The 18,774-nt window shown below is 40.5% G+C and overlaps 1 protein-coding gene across 3 annotated transcripts; it reads right to left on the reverse strand.

Annotated features, from left to right (window-relative positions):
• Positions 1-1,414: 1,414 nt before the first annotated feature.
• On the reverse strand, positions 1,415-18,325 carry Sar1a (secretion associated Ras related GTPase 1A). Of its 3 annotated transcripts, none has more exons than XM_047553340.1 (7): positions 18,225-18,325; positions 13,080-13,153; positions 12,835-12,954; positions 12,350-12,415; positions 8,821-8,924; positions 4,680-4,811; positions 1,415-3,860 (listed from the first exon to the last, which is right to left on the reverse strand). In XM_047553340.1, exons 2-7 carry the CDS (start codon positions 13,135-13,137, stop codon positions 3,744-3,746), a joined length of 597 nt encoding a protein of 198 aa, XP_047409296.1. In that variant the 5' UTR covers positions 13,138-13,153; positions 18,225-18,325; the 3' UTR covers positions 1,415-3,743. The 3 variants fall into 3 exon arrangements, with proteins under 3 accessions (XP_047409296.1, XP_047409295.1, XP_047409297.1); XM_047553339.1 differs by having other exon boundaries at positions 18,215-18,322; XM_047553341.1 differs by having other exon boundaries at positions 18,229-18,317.
• Positions 18,326-18,774: the final 449 nt, after the last annotated feature.

Raw genomic sequence — 18,774 nt, forward strand, 5'->3', positions numbered from 1 at the left:
ATTAGCCTAAAGGCCATACAAACACAGCTAGCAGAGTTGGCCCACAAAAAGTTAAGTCTACCATTTCTAATCTAGGCTAACATAAAACTTCCCTACTTTTCCAAAGAAATATCTTGAGGGTAAGTGGGCCTGAGGGGACGTCCTGATACCCCAAAGCAGTCACCACAAGCTAGACATTGTATGAAGGTTGCTTTATCACTGTATCACTAAAATGTTGATCTTTAGTAAGATTACTAGCACATCTAGGTCAGTATTAATGAAAAAGTTACTATTTAAATTACATAAACCTTTAAAAAATTTTTTTTTTAGTTGTGGATGGACATACCTTTATTTTATATGTGGTGCTGAGGATCGAACCCAGTGCCTCACAACATGCTGGGCAAGCACTCTACCACTGAGCCACACCCAGTCCCAAATTACATAAACCTTTTGCCTGACTTCTTTGAATAAAACTAATGCTGCTTGGTGTATCACCAGCACAAGATAAAGCTTTCCGTGTTCCTGGTGACACAAATCTGTTTGAAGAAACAATTGATCATGGTATATGAGGCAGATCTGAAAGTAAGCTGTCTTTCTACAGCAGGCACAGTCTTCTGGTTTTGACACAGAAGACAGCTTGATCACAGCAAAATCTCCCCTAACTCAACTTCTGAGCAATTAAGACTTTTTCTCTAGAGTCCAGTGATTCTCCCCTAATGACGCTCAAGCCGCTGGCATGAACTGTTTGTTATGCGTCAGGTTTTTCTGTTTCTGTGTACAGAAATCCCAAGTCACAGCAAGCAGTAGCCAAGGAGAGACCCAGAGTGCCAGGCTCGTCTTTGATCCTCATGTTCCACTGCCTCACACAAAACAATCCCATTTCCCCACAGAACCCACGGTGTCCTATCATACCAACAGGCACGAGAGCCCATCTCCGGTGGTTTAAATCTTGTTTGTAAAGAACCTGTTGCATTTTGTTTCCCATTCTATTTGTCCTCATTTTATTTTGGAATCTCATTTTTAGTCTTCTAAAAACAAGGCTTCCCACAAGTCCAATAAATGCTCAAAGCGCTCAAGGAGCCTTATCTGCCAAGGGTAGCATTCAACTGATTCTCTGCAAGTCGAGTAAAATGAGCTAAAATGGATGCTTCCCTGCCAGCAGGTAAATAAGTGACTCTGCTTACACATCTGCCATCCCTCTCCCGTTGTACAGATGACAACCACCCTGGGTCCACAAGACTTCAAGGTCCCCAAACAGTACTAAATTTCTATATCTACCAGTCCAGGCTTGTTTGTTTCTTCCTGAAAACAAAATTCAAGACTCTTACATCCACACTAAATGTTTCTTCCTCTGTAAATGAAAGAACTCTGCTTTTCTTCCCCAAAACAGATGATTATATGCTCAAACTCAGAATAAATCAATGAAAAAGAAAAGAAATAGCAAGTTTGTTTTAACTTTTTATTAAAACACTTAGGATACAGATTGACTTTCGTAAATGAATGTCTTACTTTTCCTGAAGTAGAACATATATGCACTGATAAAACAGAATGAAAGGTCTCAGCTCCTGGGAGTTCCTGTACAAGGCTCTGCTCGTCTATCTGGAGCTGAGCTCCTCAGCAGCTTTCTCAGCTATTGTATTATAGGACAGTGTTCTGTGGGGCAAGAAATTGATGGTGCTGCTTGACTTTTCAATGCCCTCTTTCTCCAGTGGCCAAAATAAACCACTTTCACAAAGAGCTGTCCTATGTAGAGCCCACAGTTTTCTAGCTCACTACAAACTGATTAGGGACAAATGGGATGGGGGTGAGGGAACAGAAAACTAACACTGAAGCCATCTTACTTCTCATGTCTTTGGATAGAAAAGTATGGACAATCTTTAAGCCAAAGGGAAAAAACTGTATGCAAGTTATCTATTTAGTCCATTCACGGTTCGCTAGATTTGTTCACTTAAGGCTTTGACCCCTTTCCAAACCAACGATTTTGTCTTACTCCAGCTGTGCTTGCTATGAACACGTTTGCACTTCCCAGACATACTTTATTGAGCCTCTGCATTTGGGACCTGGCAGTGGAAAAGAATGCTTTCCCAACAAGAAGGTATTAAAAACTAAGAATGAGAAATCCAATTGAAGAATGATCCTCTCCCACCCCAGGAGTATGTTACCCCCAGTCTCCCTACCCTCCCACTGAAGTCAGAATCCACTGAACTGAGTTCAATCTTTTGCAAAAAAGTATCATCATCACAATTTTCAATTTTGAAGAAACCATCTCCAATCTTTTATTAAAGAAACGAGTATAGATACCTCCCACTTTAAGACGATTCCCTATCATCTTTCACCACATGGTAGAATATGGGTTAAGATCATGAAAATCCAATGTTACACGTGGCACTATGAAAATGGAATGCTATAAAAATGCTCACTGCCCTCACAGGACGCTGATGCCTTCATACTGATGTCAGTGATGCTGCTGCCACAGGAAGAGCTCGTAGGACGTCCCTGGGTTGGTGTCTCCCCCCAGCTTATTTCTGAACAAAGAAAAGCAATTTCATACCAAAAAACTGGAAAAGCTGCAGATATTAACCTTTACTTTAAACACCAACAAAACAGGTAACTGATGAGAAGAAAAGATGTAAGAGAGAACCTCATAAGAGAGAAGCCAAATTCTGCAAGTGGAAATTTTAAAGCGCACGGAGAAAGTCTTTCCTAAATTCACACAAGTGCTACGATACCAGATGTTTAAGTCCTCAACTCATAGAATTAAGAGCCTTTAAGCTGTTAACTTTGTCCTGTGTCCTCCTATTCAAAATATTTCCTCCTGGAATCCCTGCAAACGCAACTGAGACACACCTGCAGTATCTGACTACATGAGAGATGTTTTCAACTCTCTCTTGAGGCAAAATTCACTTTTTGTAACTGAAAATGAGAAAGGAAGGTGCTACAGAGAGTAATCAAATTTCACAACAGTATAAAAGCAAAGATTGGCTGAAATTTGTAACTTTATAAGTAAAAATAATATAATAATAACCCACTCTATAATTAACTCCTCCACAGTGAACAATCTGTTACCCACTCTGTGATGAGGATGACCCCAGCTGACCACAGTGGAAACCTGCCACACCACAAGGCCAAGTTTCTGCCCTTTTTCAGTTCTGCGTGGTCAAGCTGATGCCACCTCCTACAAGGTAGTTACAGAGACAAGGAAGCTCAGGGGAGCCTCTCTCACCAACCTGCCACCCCAGCAGGAGTAAGTTCACCCTCCTGAACTCTGGTCTCTAATGTGTAACTGTTCATAATTTTATGAAGTATCTAAATGTCACTCACTAATTAAAAAAAAAAAAAAAAAAAGAATAGAAACTCTGGACCAAGGATATTATGAACTCAAAAAATTAGGAGGGATACCAATTACATTAACAACACTTTCTTTAAAAAATAGAATCACTTTCTTTTGAAATCAACCACAGTGGTGAGACGTGTTTTTCTTCTCAGGTGTCCTGTGAGGGCACACAGCCTTACCCAGCAAATCCTGCCAGCTTCCAAGTCCGAGGATACTGACCTGCACCAGCACATGGGGCAGCACTACCTCACAACAGTGTGGAGAAGAGCACATGTCACCACTGGGCGATGAGAGTTGACAGAGACTCTTGGCTTCTCAACGCCAGACATGGTTGGAGAGCTTTCCTTGTTCTATTAGAAAAGTTCATGAGGAAGCTGTAAATAGGATCAGTCCAGAGGAGTAAAACTCTTTTATTTTCACTGTCCAAACATCAGTCAATATACTGGGAAAGCCAGCGGAAACCCTCGCCGTAGCCTTGCCTCTTCAGCACACTGCACATGAACACTTCCATGGGGCGGGCATTCAGTTCCTTCAGAGTCACGTTCCCCTAAGGGAGGCAAAGCCAAGAAAGGGCTGTTAGTATCTCTGTGGTGGAAAAGCTTGAAAGGGTCATCACGAAAGTCTGAAACTCAGTTCCTTAAACACAAACCGAAGTGGTATTAATTACAGAAGTGTGGTCCAGGCCATCGAGGTGCCTTCCCTGGCCTCTTGCTTTCAGGATACAGTAAGTAGTACAGTTCTACTCCCAGCCATTCCCTCCCTCTCTTAAGAGCATCTGCTTTGAACACTAACTTTCATCCAGAAAGTCATAGCAGCGAACCAAGAAACAGACACTGGGAGCCATGGAGCCAGCATGTTTTCTGATGAACAAGAAAGGTCTGGGACTGATTAGAAGTCCCACTTCTCTCAGCAAGGAACACTAAGAATAATCAAGTGCTTTGATTCCAATGCTTGGAATGTGACATAAATGACTGCTTCACTTCCAAACCTGCAAACTCCAGCCCCCAAAACAACAACAAAAACCCCACACTTTCTGGCTAAGAAGTGTTCTTTCAAAAGATTGCTTTTCTACTAATTCTTCAAATTCCTAAGAATTAGGTATCAGAAGGTTAAAAAAGGGGCAGGGGACAGTGCTCAGTAGTACAGCACTTACCTAGCATATGTAAGGCCCTGGGTTTGATCACTAGCAACACACACAAAAAGAAGCTTAAGAACATGCTCCTGCCTTCAGTGAGCTTACAAAATACCCATACTAAAAGAAATCCCAAGCCTTTAAACTTTTGAAAGGAGAATCCAGAGAGCCACACACCAGCATTTCAAGTGTTGTGAACATCCTTTCAATGCCTTCTGAAGACTTCTCCCTTACCTTTCCTGTGGTCTGTCCATAAAGCCCAAATATCTCACGTAGTTTTTCTTCACTGATTGCATCTGTTCTGTCAATTTTGTTTCCCAAGATAAGGATTGGCACATTGGATATTGTTTCATCAGTCATTAAAGCCTAAAGACAGCATTAAAAAAAAAAAAAAAAAGCTAAATGATGGACCAGATAATGAAAACTTTGTCTTCTATTGATCTTATAAAGCATTATATGCAAAGTGAAAAATCTGAACATTTCTATATCTGAATAAAGACTCATCATGACAGTTGGTAAAAATCCCCTAACTACCTCAAAACAATTTCAACTTAAGGTTCCATTTACAGGACAGCAGAACTGCCCCAAACTTAACTTTGAGCTAGTTTGCTAACCATCCTCAGATGGTCCTGTCCATTTGCACAATTCAAAAGAATGAATGCTCTGGCTACAGAGCCTCAGAGATAACTATGGGCACCACCCATGTCTGAGTACCCAGTGTGTAAAAAGCCCCATCTCAGACACAGCAAAGGCTGCAGAATGAAGGGTAAGAGAAGACATCCCAGTCCACATTCTATGTCCACATTTACGTTAACAAACCTAACACATTTATGTTAACAGAACTAAAACACAATGTAGTGGATTGTCACAATGAATGGGGATAAAATAGTAACACTAAAACAAATTCAGGGAAATGAACAATTTGGCTTGGCAAAGATATGAAACCAAAACTGGGCTCTAAAGGAAGGGCAGGACTAAGACTAGTGGCAATAAAAAGGAAGAACATAAGCAATGGTTTTGCAGTAGGATAAGAACTGAGGAAGCTACATGAAGTATTGCCTGGCTACATTAAAGCATTTATGTTGACATGCAGCAACACGGTAAGGATAACCCATGTATGATGCCAGTCTGAAAAATCAGAGCTGCACTACATCTACAGACATAGATCCAAAAGTGAGTGAATAAAATCTATACTCACAGGACAGTGAATTTACAAATAGTATCTAATGTAAATGAGCACATTTACAATGTGGTGCTCATGTAAAAGATGATGATCTGTAATGTGGCAGATTTAATGAACAGTGCAGGAGACATTTTGGAGAAAGAAGTGAAGTGAATTCTAAAAGACATATAAAAAAGGAGTGAAAGCTGGCACAGATTTCAAGACTGGAGATCTAAATTTTAATTGATAAGAAGGCTTGGAAGGAAAGCAGAGTTGAAACGATAAAGGGGGAATATGCTCTGACCACTTTGAATTCCGGGAAATGTTAGACAAAATCAGAGTGAGGATGCTGCTTTGTCATTTAAATACTAATGAGATGCCTAATATGTGTCCCAAGCTTTGCTGGGGGGGTGGGGGTCACAAAGAAATAAGACAAGTCTGTTGTAGTCAGTTTTTGCATCACTGTGACCAAAATATCTGACAAGAACAAATTAGAGGAGAAAAAGTTTATTTGGGGCTCATGGTTTGAGGTCTCAATTCACAGATGCCCAGTCACTTTGGGCCCAAGGTGAGGCAGCACCTAGTGGGAGAAGGGCCCAGTGGAGGAAAGCTGTTCATGGTAGGGTCAGGAAGCAAAGGGAGGGGGAAGAGAAGGGGCCACAGGGGAGATGTACCCTTCCAGACTCACCTCCTCTAGCCACACACCACTGACTAGTTACCACCCAGTTAGACCATTCAAACTAGGATGGACTGATGAGGTTATAAATCTCCCAATCTAATCATTTCACTGCTGAATTAATAAAGAAGCTTTGTGGGACAGTTCATAACCAAACCACAACAAAGTTCCTACACCATATAAGTTCATAGTTGGGTGGGAAGGACCGATGAGGAAACCAATAAAGACAGCTAGGGGGAGACAATGCAGTCTGAGAAGTCAGGGATGGTTTCTCAGAAGTACTCATATCTGAACAATGAGATCTCTTAAAGGATATTTTTAAATTTAATAGAAAAAGGGAGGTGGGCTGGGAATGGGGAGAGAGGAGGGAAAAGTGAGGAAGTTAAGCAGGGAATGGCTACTTATACATATTCAAAGAAGGATGAGTTGTTCTCCATGTTTGGAATGCAGTTTAAGGTAGGCAGCAGGAAAAAAGGAAGCTAAAGAAAGAACAACAAAAAAACAAAACAAAAAAAAAAAAAAAACAGGGAGGATCATGAAAGATCATAAGTTATGCAAAAGATTTACAGACTTGGGGCTGGGGTTGTAGTTCAGTGGTGAAACACTTGCCTAGCATGTGAGAGGCACTGGGTTTGATCCTTAGCACAACATAAAAATAAAACAAACAAATAGAGGCATACTGTCCATCTACATCAACAACAAAATTTTTAAAAATTCATAGGTTTTATCCTGAAAGTGATATAGAACCATTAAGGAATTTCAAGCAGGGCAATGCCAAGTCCGAGATAATTTCTTCTAGCAATTTAGTGGAAGAATCTACAATAATTCAAAGGTTTCTGGACTGTGTATCTAGGAAAGTGGTGGGGAAGATGAATAGGTTCCCCTCTGGGAAAGCAGGATCAGTAGGTGGAACTGTCCAGCAGCAAGCATTGTGCATGAGGCAGAGCTCAGAAGATGTCGGGAAGTCATTGACCTATGGGTGGCAGATGAAGGAATGGGAGGAGATGAAACTAGTCTGGGGGAAAATAGAGACTCTGGGGAACACCCACATTCAAGGGCTAAACAAAGGAATAGCACTTATGAAAGACTGAGATGTATAAGCTGGAGAGAAGGCATCAAAATCAAGAGTGTAAAGGGGAGTTTAGAGAAATGAAAAATGGCCAATGTCAACAAGACAAGTAAGGTGGAGACTGTCTTGTATGCAATTCCACAAGACCAGAGCTATAAACACAAAACACACTTGGAAATCATCAAGCCAAGAAAATGCAATGTTAGTCAGGCACAGTGGCACATGTCTGTAATCCCCTGTAATCCCAGCAACTCAGGAGGCTGAGGCAGAACAACTGCCAGCCCCAGCAACTTAGGGAGACCCTGTCTCAAAATAAAAAAGGATTGGGAATGTAGTTAAGTGTCCTTGGGTTCAATCCCCAGTACCAAAAAAAAAAAGTTGATAAAGAAGAAAACCTGAAGTGAGTCCTTGACAGTTTTGAAGGATGCATGTAATCAAAAAACTGAAGACATACTGTTAAGATCTAGCAAGTCATTCAGTGGGAAGGTGGGTAGGTACAACCTTAAGAAGGCAGATTTTAAAATACAGTTGGGCACAGTGGCTCACACCTATAATCCCAGTGGCTTGGGAGGCTGAAGCAGGAGGATTGCAAATTCAAAGCCAGCCTCAGCAACTCAGCAAGGTCCAAGGCAACTCAGGGAGACCTTGTCTCTAAATAAAATAGAGAAAAGGGCTGGAGATGTGGTCCTGTGGTTAAGTACCCCTGGGTTCAATTCCCAGTACAAAAAAAATTTTTTAAATAAAAAATAAAGAAAGAACTCTGATCTCTCTTCTCAGGTTTCACTATACCAATACTACATAAAGACCGATAACACATGATACGTGAAATGTAAGGTTACTAACTATGCTGGGACAACAGGCATAAACAGACCTTGAGCAAACTGAGTCAAATAGTCACTGCCATGATATAAAGCACAAAGTTAATTTATTCAAGTTCAAGCTGAGGTTCCCAGGACATTGAAAAACAATGCCTTGGGGGTTTGGGGGTTTTTTGGTACCAGAAATTGAACTTGGGGTGCTTTACTACTAAGTTACATCCCCAGCCCTTTTCATTTTTATTCTGAAACAGTCTAAGTTGCTTAGGGCCTTGCTAAGTTGCTGAGGCTGGCTTTGAACTTGCAATCCTCCTACCTCAGCCTTCTGAACCACTGGGATTACAGGTGTGTGCCACTACGCCTGGCACATCTTGGGATTTTTGTATTTTTTAAAATTATTTTTAGTTGTAGATGGACACAATAACTTGATTTTCTTTGTTTATTTTTTTATGTGGTGTTGGGGATAGAACCCAGTGCCTTACACATGCTAACCAAGCACTGTACCACTAAGTCACAACCCCAGTCCATGCCTTGGGTTTTAAAACATATTGTGACTTAGACTTTTACTGTGCTAACTGGAATGATTAAATATTGGCACTACTGAGCTGTATTCTTTAGAACAAAGGCCAAGAAAGAAAAAAATATAAACATACATTAAGCTCAACTTTGGATTCCATGAGGCGAGAATGATCTGCACAGTCCACGAGAAAGACAATCCCATTAATTGCTGGAAGATAATTTTTCCAAACACGACGAGCTAAAAGACAAATTTTATAGCTGCATCAAAAAAACATACTGTAATAACTAATAACCTAAATGATCTATAAAATGAGCACATCTTAGGCACACTGCAGTAACGCTAGACTCCCTATGGAGTCTCTTAGTCCTGGGCAGTACTAAATCAGAACAGAGGATGCAAACTGATGGTTTATGAGTTGAACCTCTTTTTCTAAATTTGAAAATCAGAGCTTCTGCCTTCTTTGAAAACCAGCATCATCTGGCAAACCATGCCTACTTACCTAAATGTCAATAATCAGCTAGAACTGAACAAATGGTACCTTTCTCTTTAGATGAGGTGGGAGTTCTTCAGTTTGCCAAAATCTCTTATTATTCCCTAGTGTCTTATGCTGAGTTAATGTGACTCACTTAAATGACCTGTCTTGTCTTTGGAGTCAATTTTGTTTGCAACCTGAGTTAAAACATTAGTGTACTAATTACTTGTCCATATAACTACTTACTTTGGTATGGGGACTGTACCCAGGGGTGATTTACCATGGAGCCACATCCCCTACCCTTTTTCTTTTATTTTGAAACAAGGTCTAACTAGGTTGCTTAGGGATGCATTAAGTTGCTAATACTGACATCAAACTTGCAATCCTCCTGTCTCAGCCTCCCAAGTCGCTGGGATTACAGGAACACACCACTATGCCCAGTTTATCCATATAACTTTTTCTAATTCCTTACCAACTAGAATATGGGTGTGCTGACATCTCATCTACTCAGCTCTCAGGGGGCACTCACTCAGACTCCCATACTTCAAGTCAGTCCCTGTGTTTTTTGCTTGTTGTTTTGTGACAAGAAGTGAGAAATTTGGGAAGAAGTCCTTTAATTACATTATATTTCTAAACCATCCATGTCAAGTCCTTGAATGGCACGAACAAGGAACCATCTCTACATCCCAAGGATTAATAACAGTTACCTGGATACCTCTGAACATGGGGCAAGGAGAGACTGGAACTTTCCCTTTGACTTTCCATATTTCTATACTGTTTGTTGCATTGAGACTGTACTAAGTTTTGTTTTTCTTTTATGTACATTTTTCGTCACTTTTTCCCCCCTTTTTTAATAGTTCTGGGATTGAACCCAGGGCCTTGTACATGCTAGGTAAGCATTCTACCACTAAGCCACACCACAGCCTAGAAGTTAAAATCCATGCCAATATAAAAGGGAAAACCTCCAGATGTGTATTTTAGTAACTTCTATAAAATGGTGGCTAGATTATTAAAAGGTACTTCTGTTAAATTTTCCTCAGTCTATTAAAAAAAAACAAAAAAACAAAAACAGAACAATATACATCAACACGTTTCCCTTCTTTAACAAAACCTGAAAGCAAAATTTATCACACCAAACAATCTACTATCCCAGTTCAGGTATCTAAAGACATCTGGTATCTATTTCTTCAGCATTCTCCAGATGATCTAGGTTGTCTTATTCTGCTCTGAATTTAAATTTGAAAAGAGTAACAAAGTCTTTTTGGAAGGAGAAAAGACACCGAATACCCAGGATTTTATGTGATTGTGACCATATTATATGTAGAATTATTCAGGATATAAATATTACATGAATAAAATTAATATAATATGCTAATGAACTTACCAACTATAGAATTACTAGGCTAGATGATTAGAAACTAACAATATCCTATTTTTAACTTTTTTAAAAACTATATTAGATTTAACCTAATAAAATGCTCCAAAAACAGACCTCTCAATTCAATAACAATTGAGTAAATCTGACAGAATGTCAGTGGTTTCTTTTCCCTACTTTCCCAGAATATTTATTCCTACAACTTAAATGTTTTACTCCCACACCTACAGTCATGCCAAATGTAAACTGATTCTTGCCAAACGTTATCTGTCCAAGAGATAAAGATGCCCATTTTGTAGATCTTGAAAGTACATAAAAGTCACCTGGTGGGAATCTGTGAACCAAAAAGACACAGCCTGAATAAGGAAAAAGGAACTTATGAGAAGAGCAAAAAATTGGAAAAAACGGTTCCAACTGTCCCAAATGGGTGGAGCATATGAAATATCAGTTTAAAACAGAGTGGTCACAAGTAGTCACTGTATTATTTTGGCAACTTTTGACAAGTTTAAAATTATTTATGAATACTAAGTTAATTTTCTACATACTTACATTCCTTTTGTGTAAGTACACAAAAGAGACAAAAGTTGCTTACATTTAGGATTTACTTTAAGTTGCTTGCATTTAGGATTGGAATGATTTTATTTTTATATTCGTTTATTTTATTTTTTTTGTGGTACTAGGGATTGAACCCAGGGTGCTGTACCACTGAGCTACATCCCTCATCAGTTTTTAGTTTTTGAGACAAGGTCTCACTAAGTTGCTGAGGCTGGTCTTAAATTTGCTATCCTTAGTGCTGGGGTTGTGGCTCAGTGGTATAGTGCCTGCCTAGCATGCACTAATGTGGTCACAATCACATAAAATCCTGGGTATTCGGTGTCTTTTCTCCTTCCAAAAAGACTTTGTGTCTTTCTACATACTTATATTCCTTTGAATGTAAGTACACAAAGAGACTTGACAACTGAATACAATTTGTGATACTGGTCTATTCAAGAGGCACAAATGCTAAAAAGAGAGATTACTGGGGTAATAGACAAAAAAGGAATATATATGATAGAGTAAATAAAAATAAAAATCTTAGATTTTTACAACTATAATGATTATATAAGAGAAAATTCTTTTTCTTTGGTAAAAGGCAAGAAAGTACTAGGGAGTAAAGGAGCATGATGTATTCACAAATTGTTCAGAAAAAATAAATTTTAATGTTATTAGAGAGAGATTAATAAATCTAGACAAATGTTATAAGAGAATAGAATTCCCTGTATCATTTATGCAACTTTTGACAAGTTTGAAGTTACTTAAAAATAGTAAGTAGTTAAAAAAAGCTTCAATGAAGTAGTAAGATCACAATCCTAAAGATGGGCATAGCGGCTCCTGCCTGTAATCCCAACAACCCAGGAAGGTGAGACAGCAGGATAGCAATTTTTTTTTAAGTTGTCAATGAACATTTTATTTATTTATTTATATGTGGTGCTGAGGATCAAACCCAGTGCCTCACACATGCAAGGCAGGCACTATACCACTGAGCCACAACCCCAGCACTAAGGATAGCAAATTTAAGACCAGCCTCAGCAACTTAGTGAGACCTTGTCTCAAAAACTAAAAACTGATGAGGGATGTAGCTCAGTGGTACAGCACTGTGGTTCAATCCCCAGTACCACAAAAAAAATAAAATAAAATAAACGAATATAAAAATAAAATCATTCCAATCCTAAATGCAAGCAACTTAAAAGGTAAAAATGACACACTACTTGTGGGGTGGGAGGTGAGTAAAAAATGAACCATAAATTAATACCATGTTTTTACTAAGTCTCTTACCTTGCTCATGCCCACCAAGATCAAAAGTTGTAAAAGTCATTCCAGCAATTGTCAGCTCTTCTGATGCTGAAAAATTGTCAAGAGGAAATAAATTTTTCCACCCATAAGCCCAACTTCCAATACTGTAAGCCAACACTAATGCAAAACCTAATAAAGTTTTCACTTTGTGAAGAAAAAGATACAGAAGCAAAAACATTCTTAACACATTCTAAAGTCAGAAGTTTACTTTTCTCCAAGATGTTTTGTTTCTTAGGAGATAAGGGAGATATGTCCCATTTCAGAACCACAGAGAAGAGAGAGTGACCAATGTTCCAGAAGTTCAGATCTATGATTATCTGATCTGACTATGTACTAAAGGTAACTTCAAAGTCAGCTGGCTTCTGGGGCCTCATTTAATAAAAGAATGACTTTAACTGGAGATTCATCCTCCAAACCTGACATTGACCTTCAAAGGTCAAAAGGTCACCTAGTATTTTCAAACATACTTGGATGTAGTGTTGGAACATGCTGGCCCAATCTGTCATCTTTGAGCATGTGAAGAAGAGTGGTTTTGCCTGCATTGTCCAAACCCAAGAACACAAGTTTTCCAGATTTCTTGTAGAGTCCTAAAAGAGAAGAAAAGTTTTTAAAGTAAACTTTCTCCCTATATACCAAAGGCTGCTTATATTTAAATTGCTGGAGGAAATGCACAGTATAAAACCTCTAATATATTTAAAGGAAATGGTTTTACCTAGGAACTGGAGCACACTGCTGAAGCCATTGTAGATCCACTCAAAGATGAAAGACATTATTAATGCTTACTACCTGTATAAAATATGAAAGTAGCAAACATTAGCTTTCTGAATACCGTACAGTTCTGGAGAAGTCAATTCTTATTCCCTGACTCAGATGCATGTTCACGTCCCATATTTTCTGGTCTAAGAAAGATTAACTAATCTCCTTTACCTTTAAGACAATGATTTTGAACACTGAAGGGAAGCTTCGAGGATCCTTGCATCTGCATAAATTCATAGTCTCCTAATAGCTATCAACCTATGATACTCAGAGAATTATGAGTTAACGATACACATTCCTCATTTACTGCGTGACTCACTCCTCCAGGCAGCTGCTGCTCATTCACATTCCCTAGATACCCCTGAGGTCTACCATTTAATAACACCTCTAGGAAATCAGTCTCATTCATCACCTGGATCAAAGGACATAGAGATACAATCGGTAGAAAATAAGAATGAAAAGCATATTAACGTATCCTTATGCACAGCTCTAAAAACAAAGTCAAAATCATACTGGCTAGCTTAATTTGCCCTGGTCCATTTTCAACCTCTTCATGCCCTACTGGGGATTGGACCCAGGGCCCTGAGCAAGGTAGGCCCTGTGCTCTAATACCAAGCTGTATTGCCAGTCCTTTCTTAAATTTTATTTTAAGACAGGTTCTCACTAAGTTGCTCAGGTTGGCCTTGAACTTCTGATCCACTTGCCTCAGCCTACTGTGTAGCTGATGGATTTCAGGTATTCACCACTGAACCTGGCTAAATATTATCTCTTCTTAAATAAAATTTGTCTAACCACTTCTACAAATATGTTTCAACTTTTAAAAAGAGAAGACATACTATTTTATAGAAATATAAAGGAATAAGATAATCCTTTCATAATATAAATAATCAAGTTCAAACCCACTTCATAAATTATTTAAATAAGAAAATTCATTCATAAGCCAGGTGTAGGTATGCACCCCTGTAATCCCAGTACTGGAGAGACTGAGGCAGGAGAATCACATTCAAGGCCAGCCTCAGTAAACTTAGCAAAATAAAAAATAAAAAGGACTGGGGATGTGGCTCAGTGGTAAAGTGGCCCTACATTCAATTACCAGTGCCAGAAAAAACAAAAATAAAAAAAAAACCCAACGATTCATTCATAATACAATAGTAGCTTTCTAAGCAAGTACATACATTAATTAGCACTAATTAATATAATGAGCAAGTACATACATTAATTAAGCAAGTACATATATTAATTAGTAATTAATTAACTATTCTTAGTTTCCCACAGGCCTAGACAAAACAATGACCCAAAGCTATAGGTCTAAACACACTGATAATAAACAACAGAACCTCTGAGTGAAGTTAAAAGAATCTAGAGACATTGGTGAGAGTAAGGTGTCTCAGAGTCATTTTCTGGTTACACTAAGTATGTGCCTCAATATCTCAGATTTAGGGCTGGAAAAAAAAAGATCACCACTTTTACTCCTCTCCATTAACAACGAGTTGTGTTAGTACAAGACTTTATTCTAGGTGTGATCAACCGTAATCAAACAAAAAACTTTCACAAATAGTAATTGGTAAAAGGGTTGCACACAAAATATTCTTTTCTATTGCCTAGGCTGGCTTTGAACTCCTGGGCTCAAGTTACCCTCCTGCCTCAGCCTCTCTAGCAGCTGGGACAGCTGGTGCACTCACACAGATCACAACTATGTGCTTCAAAGACTGCTAGATGAAGAGGAAGCTGAAAAATGCAAACAGCGTATGTTTTTCTTTTTCATTCAATTACTGGATTTCTGTCAGGGTGGAGTACTGACTTACAGACTTTAGGGTCTTCCTAATACTTTTCATAGCTCTTATTATAGAGCGACAAATAAAGCATGGAAATTTGGGTGGAGGTACACATTGAGGGAAAAGCTTTTATGAAAATAAACTAAATGAAAGCTTCCACTCCCATTTTCAGTAACATTGAAATTTATTTTAGTAGAAAGATAGATCACATTTGGCATGTTAAATAATAGTTTTGTTTAGAAACTTAGTCTGCACTTTAAGTCCAATAACTTAAATGCACTTACAGGCTGGGCATGATGGCACATACTTGTTAATACTGGTGACTCAGGAGGCTGAGGCAGGAGGATCGCAAGTTCGAGATCAACCCCACCAACTTAGGAATGTCCTAATAATAATAATAATAATAATAATGCCTGTAATCCCTGCTTCTTGGAATCTGAGGCAGGAGGATGGCAAGTTCGAAGTCAGCCTAGGCAACTTAGTGAGATCCTGTCTCAAAATAAAAAATAAAAAGGACTGGGGAGTATCTCAGTGGTTAAATGCACCTGGGTTCAATCCCCGGTACCACAAATAAACTCAAATAATGCACTTACAAAGCTCCCATGCTAAGTGTCTTTTACAATAGGCAAGTAAAAGAACAATGTGCCTTTCTGCATAGTCCCCTCAAAGCAGACATCCTTCCCTATTTTTCCTCAGTCTATTGCTTGGAGAAGCACAAGTCACCTTTATTTATTTATTTCACTGGGATTACAGGAGTGTACTACCACACCTGGCACAACTCACTTTTAGAGAGGGCCTGCTCCTTATTAAGGTACTCTCTGACCACTGCTCCTTTACAACACAACACATCTCTACTAATTTGCACTACATTTGTTTGCAGTCAATAATTGATAGATTCCCCCCCCCCCCGCCCCGCACTGCCCCCACCCCCAACAGTACTGGGGAATGAACTCGAGAGCTCTGTGCACAATAAGCAAGTGCTCTACCACTGGGCTACATCCATAGCTCCTACATTGTTTTGTTTAGTTTTGTTTTTTTTTTGGGGGGGGGTTTAAGGGGGGTGCTGGGGTTTGAACCCAGGGCCTTGTGCATGCAACACAAGCACTCTACCAACTGAGCTGTAGCCCCAGCCCTCCTAGGTTCTTTTACCACATTATTTCAGATACTCCTAACCAGGTGAATTCTGCAAAGGTGACGAGAGGAAAACCCCACACTTCAAGGACTTTTTCACAGTACTCGAACTACTCTGATTTTCCAACTTATTTTCCTTTGACATCACTATAATCTATTATGGGTACAGTGTGGCATGCCTGTAATCCCTGCTTCTTGGAATCTGAGGCAGGAGGATGGCAAGTTCGAAGTCAGCCTAGGCAACTTGGTGAGACTCCGTCTTAAAATAAAAAATAAAAAGGGATGAGGATGTAGTTCAGTGCTATCATGCTGGTCTAGCATGTGCAAGGTCCTGGGTTCTACTCCCAGCACCGCAAACACCAAACAAAACCATCTATGGAGAGTGAAGAAACTTCAGGTGATGTTAAAAAAACAAAACAAAACCACAACCCAAAACTCCAAGCCTTTACTGGACCCAAAGAGTTGGGTTGTACTGCTACCAAAAGTTAAGCAAATGGCCTTCACATCTCCTCCATTCTTGAATTCTCAGAATTTATACCAACTCATCAGTCATTTTAGAGTTTACAGAGTACCTGCATATAGATCTCATTTCATCCTCATACCAACTCCAGAAGCAGGGCTTATAAGCCTCATCATTTAACAAGATGAGGATGCTAACACTTCTAGGTTAGCTGCCTTGTTCAGGACTGCTTAGCTGAAAAAGTAACAGTTCCAGGACTGAAACCCAGGGCCTCACACATAATAGGCAAGTACTCTACCACTGAGCTACATGCCCAGTCCTTCCTATTTTTTGAGTCTAAGTTGCCAAAGCTGGCCTTGAACTTGGAATCCTCCTGTCAGTCTCCCTCACAACTGGGATTACAGGTATGGCCCCCATACTCGACTTTATTATTTTCTGGGATCTTGCTAACTTCCCCAGCCTTGGCTTGAGCTTCTGATCCTCCTGCTTCAGCCTTTGGAATAGAATTACAACCACCCAGCTTAAACCCTCCTTTTATAACACCAAAGCCAAAGCCCTTCCTGTTAATATCACATAAAATTCAAATCCAAATCACAAAACTGATTAAAAGAAAAAAAAATTCCTTAATCCACCAACTACATAGATGATAATTTTTGAAGTCTTTATAATTCTTCATACCTTTTGGATGGTATGTTAATAACTAGTATTCTACTTATTTTCTTGACCCATGATCACATTATGGCAAGTTAAGAGTATTCTAAAATTTAAGGGTTCTAAAGATCAACAAAAAGAATGCTGCATCTAAAACTAAGTTCAGTTCTGAGTCAAACAAATATTGAAAGGAGAAAACACCAGATTTTCTTAAATTCCCATTTTTAAAAATTCTGCGTCAGTTCTTATACATACTCAGAACAACTTTGAGACACCGTGCCAAACAGATCTGAAGTAGTAGACAGTTGGCTTTTAGCTAGGAAACTACTTGGCTGAAGGAGTAAATGTTAACCCATGGCAAATCTCCCTAAACCTCCTCTTTAGGACTCGGGGTAAAGATAAAGAAGAGGAGCAAGAAAGAATATTTATAAAGGCAATTTGGCGCGACTCTCACGATTCTGACCTCCTTGGCTAGAATCGTGAAGAAAATAGAAATCTGTGCTGAACCCACATTAAGAAATTTTTCCATGCACCGAAGAGGTGAAAAGAGGGAGGCGGAAGGAGAAAACATGGGGTCTGACACAAGACATCAGATGACAACAGAGAGCTGATGTGGGGAGGAGCCCTGAACTAGGAGCCTGTAGACCTGGTTCAAGCGCTCCCATTTGCTAGCTGCGGGGACTTGCCGTGCCTCTCAGTTCCTGAGTCTGTACAAAACAAGGATGATCAAAAGCTCCCAACCGCCTCACCGAAGACTGAGGCACCTCCAAGCCCGGAGACACGAAACCGTTCATAAGCTGGAGCGCAAAGTACACACAAGGAAAGTGTTATCCAGCCCAGCAGCTGCAAGACCCCGAAAAGAATGCAAGTGGACTCCAGAGCCCAGAGGCCGGCAAGGGACTGAGCAGACCCGGCCGAGTCGGCCTGTCCCCGCCCAGAAGCAGCCCGGTGGCCCCAAAGAACCGCCTGCGTGTCACTTCCCCCCCCAACCCCGCGGGGGCCGGCCTCCGCCCCGACCCCCTCCGCGGTCCACCCCAGCTCTTTGGACCCCCACCGCCTTCTCCGTCACCGTACCCTGACTTACGAACCAAGGGGCTCCTCCGACGGCGGCGGGCGGCTGAGACCCTCCCTCAGAACACACAGACCAGCAGCACCCGGGACCGCCAGCTACTCACCGGATATACGTCATACGCCTCCCCGGAGTTTCCGGGAGCGTCCTTGCCCCCGCCCCCAGCGTCACGCCGCTCTTACCAAGTACCGCTCTACCAGCGACTCTGGCAGGGGAGGGGCGGGCCTAAGGCGTGACGTGAGCGCTCGGGGGCGGGCCCCGCATAGGCTCCACCTGCTCTCATGGAGACTGCAGGCCGCGCGAGACGTGGCGGCGTCTGGCTTGGCAGGCTGTGGCTGGATCCCGGAGTCCAGCGGCGTCTTTGCTCGCTCAGCTCCCGGGTTTCCTATCCTGTGCTCCTAGATGCACCGGGAAAATCAAAAGGGGCATCCGACGGGTAGGTAGGTAGGTGGGTGGGTTCTACTAACAAGAGTTGACCTTGGGGCCGGCGACCTCAGGTGGATGCCACCAAGCTTTTGCTTTAAGTCACATTTTCCCTGTCCTGGGATAGTCTATTTAGTGGAAC

The sequence above is a fragment of the Sciurus carolinensis genome, chromosome 5, assembly GCF_902686445.1.
Source record: "Sciurus carolinensis chromosome 5, mSciCar1.2, whole genome shotgun sequence".
Taxonomy (NCBI): domain Eukaryota; kingdom Metazoa; phylum Chordata; class Mammalia; order Rodentia; family Sciuridae; genus Sciurus; species Sciurus carolinensis.

Bases quoted from the DNA above. Each gene is read 5' to 3' on its own strand.
- Sar1a (XM_047553340.1), bottom strand. From the start codon at position 13,137: ATGTCTTTCATCTTTGAGTGGATCTACAATGGCTTCAGCAGTGTGCTC. The intron at 12,955-13,079 runs GTAAAACCATTT...CTTCTCTTTTAG, and splicing joins CAGTGTGCTCCAGTTCCTAG to GACTCTACAAGAAATCTGGA. The intron at 12,416-12,834 runs GTATGTTTGAAA...ACAATTTTTCAG, and splicing joins TGTTCCAACACTACATCCAA to CATCAGAAGAGCTGACAATT.